Below are 12,396 nucleotides of genomic sequence, written 5' to 3' on the forward strand. Positions count from 1 at the left end.
AAGTGTAAAGGGTGTTTTTTGTATCTCTAAAATAATATGAACAGCCTAAGCATATAAGAAGAGCCCTGCTGGACCATCAATTTCTGCACTCTGCTCCAACTGCGACCAATTTGAGACCTCTGGAAACCCTCAAGCCAGGCTGCGAAAGCAACAGCCTTCTCCTGCAATTGATATGAAGTAATATTCTGTCTCTGAAACAGGAGTTGCATATAGCCATCATAGCTAATAGCCATTGATAGACTGATCCTCCATGAATTTGTCTAATCCTCTTTTAAAGCCATCTAATGCTATGGCAGCGAGTCCCATAAATTAATTACATGCTGCGTGAAGAGGTCCTTCCTTTTGTCTGTCACGAATCCACCCTGCTAGTCAGCTTCTCTGGATGACTCCCAAACTCTATTATTATGGGAAACGGGGAGAGAGGAAGAAACTTTCAAAGTAAACTGGCTGTCAGTGAAAACAGAGCAGGTAACGCCCAGGAAGGGAGTTGTAAATCAGAAGTAGCTGTGGACATGAATGGGCTGCTGTGAGCTTTTCTCCACCATGTCCGCTGCTGTGTGTAGGGCATGGCCACATTCACTTTGTATTTCTTGAGCCTATTTTCATCCTTTCTTCCCTCTCTGCCCTGGTAGCTCCCTCAGCCATACTAGGCTGTATCCAATGTTAGCCCTAACCCATTGAAATCAAGTCTACTCTTAGGGTATCATAGCAGGATACAACCCACTGCACTTACAGCCCCAATTCAGACTTCATGTTGATGTGCTCACCCTTGCAATAATTGCTTCCTGAAAGGAAGCGGGTGGGAAGAAAGTCTAAATGCACCAGTGAGAGGACAAATCCCCTCTTCTTCTCACTGACACACTAGGGTAACAAACCCTGCAAAGCTGGCTAGCTTCTAATTCAGGGCTGGGAAGCCAGTGGCACTCCAGATTGGCACAGCACCGTGTAACCTTTAGACACCAACTCCCATCAGCCTGCATGGCCAACAGTAAGAACTTAAGAAAAGCCTTGATAAGGCAATGGCACATCTTGGTCCAGCATCCTGTTCTCACAGCGGCCAACTGGGAAGCCTGCAAGCAGGACCTGAGTTCAACAGCCCTCTCCCTACTTGTGATTCCCAGCAACTGGCATTCAAAGGCACAATGAGTAGTCTAGACCAGTGTTTCCCAACCTTGTGCCTCCAGCTGTTTTTGAACTACAACTCCCATCATCCCTGACTAGCAAGACCAGTGGCAAGGGATTATGGGAATTGTAGTCCAAAAACAGCTGGAGGCACAAGGTTGGGAAACACTGGTCTAGACCATCAATATCTGGTGGGCAACAGATCTGCACAACAGGCAAGACCATCAAAAGTGGTAGCCCTTAGTCCTCAACGGTGTTTCCACTGCTTTACTCTTTCAATTCACTAGCTAGCAAAAGGGAAAAGATCCACCACTGGCTACAAGGCAATCTAATTAGCACCCATGCTGCAGAAGCTAATCAGCCTGAAAACTCAACCAGACATGCCAGTTCCCACTTTATTTTCTGTGCTACACACACACTGCCTGATTTACAGTGAAGTAAAACTCAAAGGCTTGCTAAATATTTAGGCTAAGAGTCAATCTCTTTCCATTTCAGTATGATTATCAGGTCACCAGCTCAACGTTTTACGCCAACCCCATTGTGGTTCGGAGGCAACTAAAGCTCTGAATGACTTGGGTGCCTAAAGTACTGCATTCTACCACAGTGTCCTGTACGCTGAATTCATCATCTGACACTCCACTCAGGATCTCCCCTGAAGTTAGGTGGGTGGGGACCAGAGAAGGGTCCTTTTCAGTAGCAGCCCCTTGTTTCAGAATGCTTTTCCCAGGGGTACTTGACTCTCCCGAAGCTCAAAGAGGACATCTGTGAAGGCAGAGGATGCTCCAAAGGACCTGAGGCATAGTGGGGCTTTGTTTTCGCTGCTCAGCCTCCCCGTCTAAAGGCTGATGCGTAGGGCAGTGCAGCAGCAGCAGCTTTCCCGCAGGTCCTCCAGCCTCTAGCTGGCCCCAAAGCTTCAACTTTTAGATATTTGGGTCTGGGTTCAGGAAAGAGTGGGAGAGAGTGGTGGAGAACAGGAAAAAAGGGCATTTGAAGGCTTTTTAGAGAGTGCTCCCGACAATTTCAGCTACAAGTGAGGGGACTGGAATGTAACCCCCATGTAAGTGAGGGGATGCCTGTAATCCCAGTACCAGAAAACAAAGACTGCTGTTAAAAATTTGCTCAGGCTTTTAAACAGGCAGTATCAATTTACTGTATGATGTTTTACCTGCTTTATGGTAGTTATATGCTGAATTTTCCCACAGTCACTCTACACTGTTGTTTTGTATTTTAAGTTATTGTCTCATGCAGCTTAGCTGAAGGGGGTGGGCACTCAAAAGCTTTTATATAAACAAACAAACAAACAAACTGCTCCTATCATGTGGATGCACCTGAAATACCAATTTCTGAACAATGTGGATATGGGCAGATTTTCCCAAAATGGAAGACAGAGGTATAGGGCAAAGAAGAAAAAAGCCAGTGCCGCCACCACAGAAGAATAGCAATAACAGACCACCCCCAAAATCTAAACAAATGAGCCAATGAATGACGCTGGCGGAGGGGAGATTGTCTTCATACTGAGAGCAGCTAAAGCACTAACGAGAAGGCATGACAGCTAGCAAACATCCAAGAGATCAGCTTCTTGGTAATTAGTCAAGATAAAAGAACTGAGGCTTTTCAGGAGTTAAGCAAATCATGGAGCTCTGCCCACACCCCCCCAAAAACGAAACAAGTTTTTAAATCCATAACATGCAAAAACGGGGAAGGAATTTGCCTTTTATGGGCTTCCTGGAGGCAGCAGGGTGGCTGATGCAGGATAAAAGAGGATAGGCCAGATCAGTGATGGGGAAACCTCTGGCCCACTGGCTTAATTGCTTATTTTTATCTATTTATTAAATTTATATCCCGCCCTTCCTCCCAAAGGGATGAAACATTGAAAACAATTATAATACAGATGCAGATTGGGAAACATCTCGACTTAAAAGTCTTGTTGGAAGAGGAATGACTTCAGTAGGAGCTAACAAGGCAAGAGAAATGTTGAAAATAAAGGAGAGGAAATTCTAAATAACAGGAGCCACCATTCCTATGTTGTGCAGAACAACCCTCCCGGTAAGATGCTATCTTCAAGAAGCCCTCACCTGCAGTGATCAACGGAGTATATAAGGAGTGAGAAGATCTTTCCAGTATCCTGGTCCCAAGCTGCATAAAGTTTTATGTATCAAAACCTGCAGCATGAAGTTAGCCTGGCAGCTAATTAATCCCACCAGGCCTCCATCTTTGGCTTGCAACGCTATTTTGACCAAGCCATGTCTACCCACCTTACATGAGATGCCATATATGGTATCAGTTGTGGGGCAGGAAAGACACGGCTGGGTCAAAAGAGGATTTGCAAGCAGACCCTATGCAGCATTTGAAAAGCACAGGGCTGTGCCTTTACTCACATGCTTTGATTGCAAACCTTGCAGGCAAAACTAGGTCACCCAGCATTGAGAGGTGGGCTGTCCTGACCACGCATCAGTTCCGCACCCCTGGGTTAGATGAATCTTTGATCTGATTCAGCAGCGCTAGTCCTTATTTTATTTTTTTAACAAACAGTTGTGGCACTGCCACGATCATTAACCATGCTGTAGAGCAGGGGTCAGCAAATTTACCTCGCCTCGGGCCGGTGCCTCCAGGGTGGGGGAGACACTTCCGGGTTGGAGGAGCACCGGAAATAGCTTGTGCACATGTGCACCGGATATGCTGACCTGGATGTGCACCAGAAATAATGCTTGCGTGTGCACAAATAACGCGTGCGCATGCGCACAAGCTATTTCCGGTGCTCCTCCGACCCGGAAATGGACAGCTGCGCAGTGCAGTGCCGGTAAGAGCGGGCGGCGGCAGTCGCCGCAGGCCAAATAAACGAGTCCCTCGGGCCTTATCCAGCCCACGGGCCTCAGTTTGGGGACCCCTGCTGTAGTGCAGCTAGACAAAAAGCATCTGTAAACTGATACCAGTTTACAGGTCTGAATGCTGTGGTAATTAAATGGGGAGGGGGAGATCTCATCAGTATGAGGAGGAAGCAGCAATTGGTCACAGGGCTTGCCTTCCGCTTCTGTGCATTTATTTCATTTTATTTCGTGTATGCTACACAAATCTTCCAACCATCAAAACGCGTGCAAGGAAAATTAACATTGAAATGCAATCCCCATGAGCAGGAGAGCCTGTGTGGCATTGTTCTGCATTCTTACAATTCCGCAACATGCCTCTTAAAAACAAGGTGGCTGCCTTGATCACGATGTCTATAGACGGTAAGTGTAAAGTGACCCAAGTCCACTACAAGGGCATCTTGTTCCTTTCACAGAGAGGAACACAGGTGCAACGAAGCCCATCCACCATGTACACAGCAATGCAACAGCAGCAGTGCCACCGTGTTCCATTACAAAGAAAAACAAATAGCCCCCCTAAGCCCAGTTTAGAAAGCTATACACGTCTTTTCGCACTTTGGAGAGGGCCCTGTTCAATTGCCACATCATCTGTTACTTTACGCACTCTGATATGCTGCAGGCAAATGGAAAACAAGATTACTCTTGTCCAATCAAGAAGGGATTTGCATGGAGTATTTGGGGGCTCCTGGGTACTTGGATACCTTATCTAAAAAGTAGGGCATTTAAATAGGTACTGAGAACCTGGTTAGCTATTTAGGAAAAAATATATTAAAAATATAGTTTATATCTGCCTCCCACAATCCAGTGCCCTCCAGATGTTGCAGGAATATAACTCCTATCAACTCTGACCACTGAATCAGGCTGCACTAGACCAACAAACAGAACCAGCACCTGTTCATTATTCCTAATGAACATATTGAATGGAGGAGAGATGTGGAAATATAAAAACACGGGGGGGGGATCCATTTTGAATTTTTTTTCTGCCCAGCAATATCTGAAGAGCACCTGATTGGGGAAGGCTGGTACAGGATCACTCCCACCTTTGATAAGCAACCAGTGTGATCATTCCTGGAGGAACGAAAGATATTGGCACATCTTTCACAAACAAAGATCTGTTCCAATGCAGAACCAGGTCAAAATGTTTACAAAGGCATATGTGTATCTTTCTGCCAGTGTATGCATTACTATATTAAAACTTGCACCACTCTGGAAACTGGAGGTTCTCATGCAATCAGAGCTATCCTGCAAAAGCAGAATTAATGGGGGGGAAATGGCGTATTAGTGAAGACATCTGGCATGTTATAACAAGAAAAGTTGCCGTTGCTGTCTGGGAGCCAGTAATCAATTTTTTGCCTCCTCCAGCTACTCTATCATTACACCGAATTAGGATCTGCGAGTGAGGGAGATATATTAGATCATGGTGCACAGCAGAGCTTTGCCAACCGGATCTGGTTCAGATCAGACTAAAACAGTTTGGCAGTCTGCTGTGCCCTTAAAAACAAATCAATAGTGTTACTCTCTATGCTGCAATGTGCTGGGTGCCAGGAAATGTTAAGGTTTCCTGGAGAAAACACACACACAGACACTGACCCCTTTCCACTTTCAGATACACTCAAGGACAGCCAGTGGAAGGGCAACCAATTAATTTTAGATTTAAATCTGCATTTAAAAACACACACACACACACAACTGCAAGAGGCCACTGGAGAAATACGAGTGATCAATTCTAGCCAAGTCAGTCAGCCAGCAATTAACGCAAAGGCAAAAGTTTGCAAAGAGGACTGGAGTAATGAGGAAAATTTACAACTGGGCCACCAGTTAATGAGCAAGAGAGACCTGGTGAAAGAGGCAGTAAAACCACTCTAATATTATGGCAAGGGAGAATAGACTGGAGCCAAAATACAGCCCAAGGAAGATTTTAGGAGGGATTTGGGGCGGGGGAAAGAGAAAGGAGAGCAACTTCAAAAAGAGGGTATTTAACTGGACTATCCATACGGCTTTCCTTGCTGCCAAGATTCCATAGTGTCACAGGAATAAGGATATCAAGCCAGCACAGTCTTGAAAAGATTTTCCCCCAGGGTTCGCTCCCTTCCATTCTGAAATCAGGCTACATTTTGGAGCTGAAAGGGCCCTCCTGCCAATGAGCAGCTGAGCTCCAGACCTGCCACTTGTCTGCTTCAAACAGCAGCACAGCCAGCAGCGCCGGCAAAGGTGCAATTGAGAGCTCTTGGTCTGTACTGGGTGGTCTTTGTGAGAGTGTGAGATTTATGCCAACAGAGACTGAAGGCTGCTCATTCAGAACTGCCACCCTCCTCTTGGCAGTGTTAGAAACTCAGATATATAAGCTAGGCGCCAAATGGCACCTAGGTTACAGTCACCACAACGGAATGGCTATTTGCGAGAGGGTTGGACTAGATGACCCTTGGGACCCTTTCAATGCTACAATTCTACAATCTCAACTATGTTGCTTGGCTGTAGCTTGTCCCAGGATGCAAGAAGGAGAAACAAAGAAAGTGAAAATGGAAATGGTATTAACTGCAGAGCTTTTTAAACTGTTGTCACCAACCTAGCACCCACAAATCACCACGTAGTCGCAATTGGACCCACTTCTGTAACACCTCCTTTCTGCAGCTATTCCTCCGCTCTCCATTTATTTATTTATTCCCGCCCCCAACCCGTGCAAAGCTGTGATCACATAAATAAAGTAAGCGTGAGCGAGTTACCTATATCACTGTGTGCTATTTGTATGGTATGATAATGTATTTTCCTTTCATTCACGGTTCCCTGAAAGCTCTTATGGGTGAATAATGCAAAAACAGTCAAGATGTTTCTAACAGTTGCTGCTTATTATATGTTGTAAAATGAAATAAAAACATTTTATTTCATTTTTGAGAGAGAGGGAGGGGAGAGAGAGAGAGAGAGAGAGAGAGAGAGAGAGAGAGAGAAGCAGGCAGGCTGTAAATATAGCTATTCCATAAAAGAAAAGTCAGCATCACGGTTAAGAGTTATACATCACTGCCACCCTAAGCTAAATGCAAAATCTGAAAGCAAGAGATTTAAGAAACACAAGGAGGTTGTCAGATTGTGCTGTGTGTGTGTGTGTGTGTTGTTGTTTTTTTAAAAAAGAAGATATACATAAAGGTACTAAAACATATTGTGCTCCGCTTCCCACACTGTTTTGCAGACAGCTTTAATGTGTTGTAGCAGACCAATACTGACAACAGAAGCTTCAGCTTTCATTGCTGTTAATACCCTAAGCAATTACTGTTGCTCAGCAGGTACTCCTGCCCAGAATGGCAACTCGCACTGTAATCCAACATTATTTTTTTGCAGGAGCAATTCCTCCTGAACACCAAAGCACCTGCTAATGTGCAAAATTGCATAAATGGGGCTTAAAACGTCTCGTAGCTTTAAAAGCCATCACTTTTTAAAAAAACACCTAGTATTGTTCATGTCAGGGTATTATTGAATTTGCTGGAGAGCAGGGATTGAAAGGGGGGAGTGGGATCAAAAAAGGCTTTTTTTTAAGGAAGCTGGACTGGCTCCAAAAATCAGAAGGATGTGAAAAATTACCTGGAAGAGGAGAAACTGTACATAATTGAGATCTCCAGGGGGTAAAAATAGCAGACACATAAATATTGAAACAGACTGTCAAAGTAACCAGGGAAAGGAAGCACATTCTCTAACACCGCAGCTTTACAACGTTAACCAGAAGCAGCAGGGGAAGGGGGCGAGAGAAAAGGGGGAAGGCAGGGAGAAAGAAAAAAGATAGATTTGGGGAGAGGAACAGATGGTGGTTTACAGAGCTGAGCAACAGGCCACCCAAATATGTGTATTTTATTTAAGTTTTTGAAAAACAGATCTCTTTCTGACCTCAAGAGCAACCTGGCAGGAAGTTCCTACATAATGCTGCTGTCTTAAGTCATGTGTGGTCAGCAGATGTAGGTGGCAAAGGATGGCAGACCCACCAGGCATCATGTTCACATGGATCCTGCGCTCAATACACCTAAGCACACTTAATCAGCTGGCACAGAATGCTAAGCCAAACCATGGCTTGGCAAGAATGAGCAACCAAGCAGACACCTGGAGAGAAGATGGCGGCTGCTTTGTTCCTCCTCTGGACTTTCCACTGCTGGGCTATGGTTTGGTTTACAATTACATCTGAATCTGGACTTATGGTTTATCTCCCCCAGAGTGGTATGCCATAGAACAATCCTTGGCTACAGCTCATGTGGTGTGCCTGCAGATAAGCTTTGCAGCAGGTGACAAAGACACATCTCTGCCCAAGACCCAGTATTGTCCACACTGACTGGCAGAGACTCGCCAGCATTTCAAAAAAGGGAGGCTCTCCCAGCCCTACCTGCAGATGCTGGAGATTCAATCTGGGATCACCTACACGCGGAGCGGGTGCTCTACCACTGAGCTATGTTCCCAAGGTTGGTTACATAAAAAATACAAATAAAAGACAACAGAGGACAGTGTAACCGACTTAAAAGAGTCAGCAAGATATCAAAGGTCAACATAAGCACAATAAGAAAAGGTTAAAATTATCCTGAAAGTGCTTGGGAAAATAAAAAAGGGCCCCCCGTCTCCCTGTAAGGTAGATGCCAAGTTCTCCAGGGTAACTTTCCACAGTTTGGCCACCACCAATGTGAAGGCCCTCTTCCCAACTTGCCATCCACCCCACCTCAGATGGCAGGAATATCCACAGAAAGCCCTCTGGTGAAGACAATCTGTGGCCCTCCAGATACAGCTGAACTACAATTCCCATCAGCCTCAACAAGCATGGCCAATGGCCAGGGATGGTTGGAGTTGCAGTTCAACAACATCTGGGGGGCCAAAGGTTCTTGCCTAGTGAGTCTTTGCTGAAGATCTTAACCTACAGCTGCATATGGAGGCTAGGATGCATGGACAAAGTCTGGCCTGGTATGAAATAGCTTCCTATGTTCATACCTAAGCCCACAATGGTAAACATGCAAGAAAGAGGCACATACTCTGTGCAGGTCATAAAAGTAAGGCATTTCTTCCTTATCATCCATAGGTGCCACACATTTATAGCTTGTGAGAAATTACCAGAAGTGCACTAGAATATAACATTGTAGTAACCGTAGTAATTACATAAAGTGGCACCTAGTAACAGCCCATGTTCACCCTCACAATGCAAAAATAAAGACTGTCAAAGAACGAGAGATAGGTAAACAAGAATCATGACCGTGGAGAGTAGCAATTGCCAGGAAGGTTTTGGTTGCAATAAAAAGTAGTCTTTGAAAAGTTCCCAATATTATGTTTTTTAAAATTGCTGTTGCTTACCAATTTGAAGTCTTGAATGCTACAGATGAAGTATGGAGTGTTTGGTCGCCGACTCTCAATATACACGCAATCTTTAAAAAAGAAAAAGAAAGGAAGAGAGTTAATCTTAAATTTATGGCAGCTAGTTCCTCTAGCCTGACAAAAATGCAGAGAAAACACACAACCTTTTCTATTAGATGAATAACTCACAATGAAAAGTACTATAAAATGTGATCTAGTGCAAAGAAAATAAATGAATAAATAGGTGAATAAAAATGTTTCTGCCTGGCACCTAAAAATGGGGCTAGGCGTGCTTCTCTAGGGAGAGAATTCCCTAAGCAGGAAGCCACCACTGAGAACACTCTCATGCTGCCACTCTCAGCACTGTCTGCTAAGGGGGCACATGGAGAAGAACCTCATGACAAACATACCATCTGGGCTGGTTCATGTGGGAAGAAGCAGTCCTTAAGGTACTGGAGTCCTGAGCCACATATGGCTTTTTGTGACACTTTATATTGTTTTAAGGATCAATTCTCTGGGGAACTGTGTCACAAAAACAAGTACTGCCAGAGTGATCCCCATAATTAAACTGGCGAAATGACCAGGTCACAACCTAACACAGTTATGTCAATCAAGACAGAAAACAAAGTCAAACTTCTTGCAGCTAAATAGTCATTAAAAATCCAACAGTGCTAACCTGGTTTTGCGCCTAATCATGAAATCACTTACCCTATGACAAGCACAAGTTATTTATATGCTGTATGACCTTTCAAAGTAGCCTCTACTGTAAAATTGGACAACCAACATATCCTAAAACACCCTAATTCTATATTTTTCACTACAGACTTTATTGTCACTGCCTCTTGATAAGAGGACAGGAAAACTCATATTCTTTCATTAGATGAGAATGGCTTTTTGCTTTTTTGCTTCCATGAAACAATTTATATTGGAAGATATAAGGAGGTAAGCTAGTAAGAGCCACTGTGGTATAGCGGTTATAATGTCGAACCTGGGAGACCTGGGTTCAAATCCCCACTTGACCATGAATTTTGATTTTGAGCCAGTCACTGCCTCTCAGCCTAACTTACCTGACAAGTTTGTTGTGAGGAATGAGGAGGGGAAGAACCATGCATACCATCTTAAGCTCCTTGGAGGAAAAGGCAGGATATAAAGGCAACAACAACCATTTTTTAAAAAATCTGGTGCCCAAGTGGTTATATTTGTCATATGTTATCGTAGCATAAAATGTGCCCCATTTATCAAGAAGCTACAGTAAAAAAAAGGGGGGGCTGCAGAAAATCAGCACCTGCATTGGCTTCAAGATGGCTAGGACTGGCAGACTGGATGTCAGAAAACAGGAAATCCTCTTTAGAGTGTCTATAAAACACACCCCAATCTTTTGCAGATAGGCATCAAATGTCTTCCTGTTCTGGCTGATTTGCACATAATGTAGCATCCAGTGTGTCTGTCTGTATGATCCACGGTGACTCAAGTTCCCCAGATGGAACTTCCTCAAATGCAGGGCTCTTTGAGAAAGTCCATTCAGACTAAAAGCTGCAGGGCTTCTCAAGCAAGAAGAAACAACTCTACTTGTCAACAGGCAGAGACATTTCTAATCCAAAACTGAGATGGGAATTGCAGTTGTTGAGGGTTTTTTTAAAGAAGAAGAAGAAGAAATTCTGCTATTATAATTCTCTGCAGGAGAAAGTTTCCATTTCTAAAAATGTCTCGTTTCATAACATTAATTAGTAGCAGAAATAATGGTTACAATACCAGTCAAATCTGACAGTGTTTAAAGATGCAATTAACATCTTAAAAATCAGATCCCAAGTCGATTTAAGACACTGGGAAATTTTCTGATTCAGGTTTCTTTCTTTCCTTGAAAACCTGTACCACCGCACAACAAACCCACTATCCCCTAGTCAGGGTGGGATGGGAGTCTGGTGACACCAGAGAGCTAATCCCATGCCACTGTCCCAATATAAAGATCCAGAAAAGTTCCTGCCTTTCCTCAGTCTGGAAACCTCATTGCTGAGAGGGATAGTCAGGTAGGTTCCTTCCAAACTCCTAGGCTGCCCTGCTTGCCTCAAGGGACCAGTGGTTTTTTTCCTGGAAAAATAGGTGTTACCATGAATGCCACAACAAAAAGGAGGTGCTGGTACTGCGTACCCTTGTGTACCCCCTGGAGAAAAAACTCCACTGCTTGGGTCCATTTTTTAGCCAGAGTCCCAGACACATACTCCCTTCCCGCTAGAAGTTTGGGTGCAGAATAGGGGTTTGCATGGGTTAAAACAGAAAGATTGAGGGACCTCCAGCTGTATCATTAACCTCTTCAGCTGCCCCCTCTATCTCCTTGTCCTTTAGTCTTAGGTTGCATCCTGTTTATTACTTCCTCTACCACACACTTCCCTCTCAGACCTCAAGACGAGAGGTCGCCTTCTAAATATCCTCTGAGAGAAGAAGAAATGAGCCAACATGACTAGCTTGTTCTCCTCTGGACTAGTTAAAGACTAGAAATAGAAACCTTTTCTATCAGAGTTATGCATCTATGGCAATAAACAACTTTATTATTTTCTTACTGAAAAGCAAAAGGAGCCAGTGTGGTGTAGTGGTTAAGAGCAGTGGACTCGTAATCTGGTGAACCAGGTTTGATTCCCCGCTCCTCCACATGCAGCTGCTGGGTGACCTTGGGCTAGTCACACTTCTCTGAAGTCTCTCAGCCTCACTTACCTCACAGGGGAGGAAAGGGAAAGGAGATTGTTAGCCGCTTTGAGACTCCTTAGGGTAGTGATAAAGCGGGATATCAAATCCAAACTCTTCTTCTTCTTCATATCTGTGTAATTGTAATAGGTAAAGCCTACTCTCTAACCCAGATTCACTAGCCAAACACGGCTCACTTGGCATTCTAAAGGGTTTCAGTAGGTAATTGATCTACCAGCTCTAGCTGAAATTCACAGGGGTTCCCCCCAATCTCCATCTCTGATTGACTCATTTAACCCCACTACATAGAATTGAGGAGGGATGGGAAAAGAGAAAGGGGGTGGGGACAATCAAGTGAGGCAATCAAGAGTGTCTCTTCTTTCCTTGTTTAGTTTTGTTCCTTTTCTTGCCCAGGAGCTGC

At 44.2% G+C, this 12,396-nt stretch overlaps 1 protein-coding gene across 12 annotated transcripts in view; it reads right to left on the reverse strand.

The window, feature by feature from the left end:
- The window catches only part of RERE (arginine-glutamic acid dipeptide repeats), a 345,593-nt gene that overhangs the window by 190,171 nt on the left and 143,026 nt on the right, over positions 1-12,396 (reverse strand). For 10 of the 12 annotated variants that reach the window (XM_053400835.1, XM_053400844.1, XM_053400847.1 and 7 more), the window contains 2 exons: positions 9,297-9,367; positions 8,347-8,409 (listed from right to left, as the gene is read on the reverse strand). In XM_053400835.1, the coding sequence (XP_053256810.1) occupies positions 8,347-8,409; positions 9,297-9,367 (134 nt within the window). The remainder of the gene's footprint in view (positions 1-8,346; positions 8,410-9,296; positions 9,368-12,396) is intronic. The other 2 variants (XM_053400843.1, XM_053400842.1) reach the window with 1 other exon arrangement.

This window comes from Podarcis raffonei, chromosome 8 (assembly GCF_027172205.1).
Source record: "Podarcis raffonei isolate rPodRaf1 chromosome 8, rPodRaf1.pri, whole genome shotgun sequence".
Classification (NCBI taxonomy): Eukaryota; Metazoa; Chordata; class Lepidosauria; order Squamata; family Lacertidae; genus Podarcis; species Podarcis raffonei.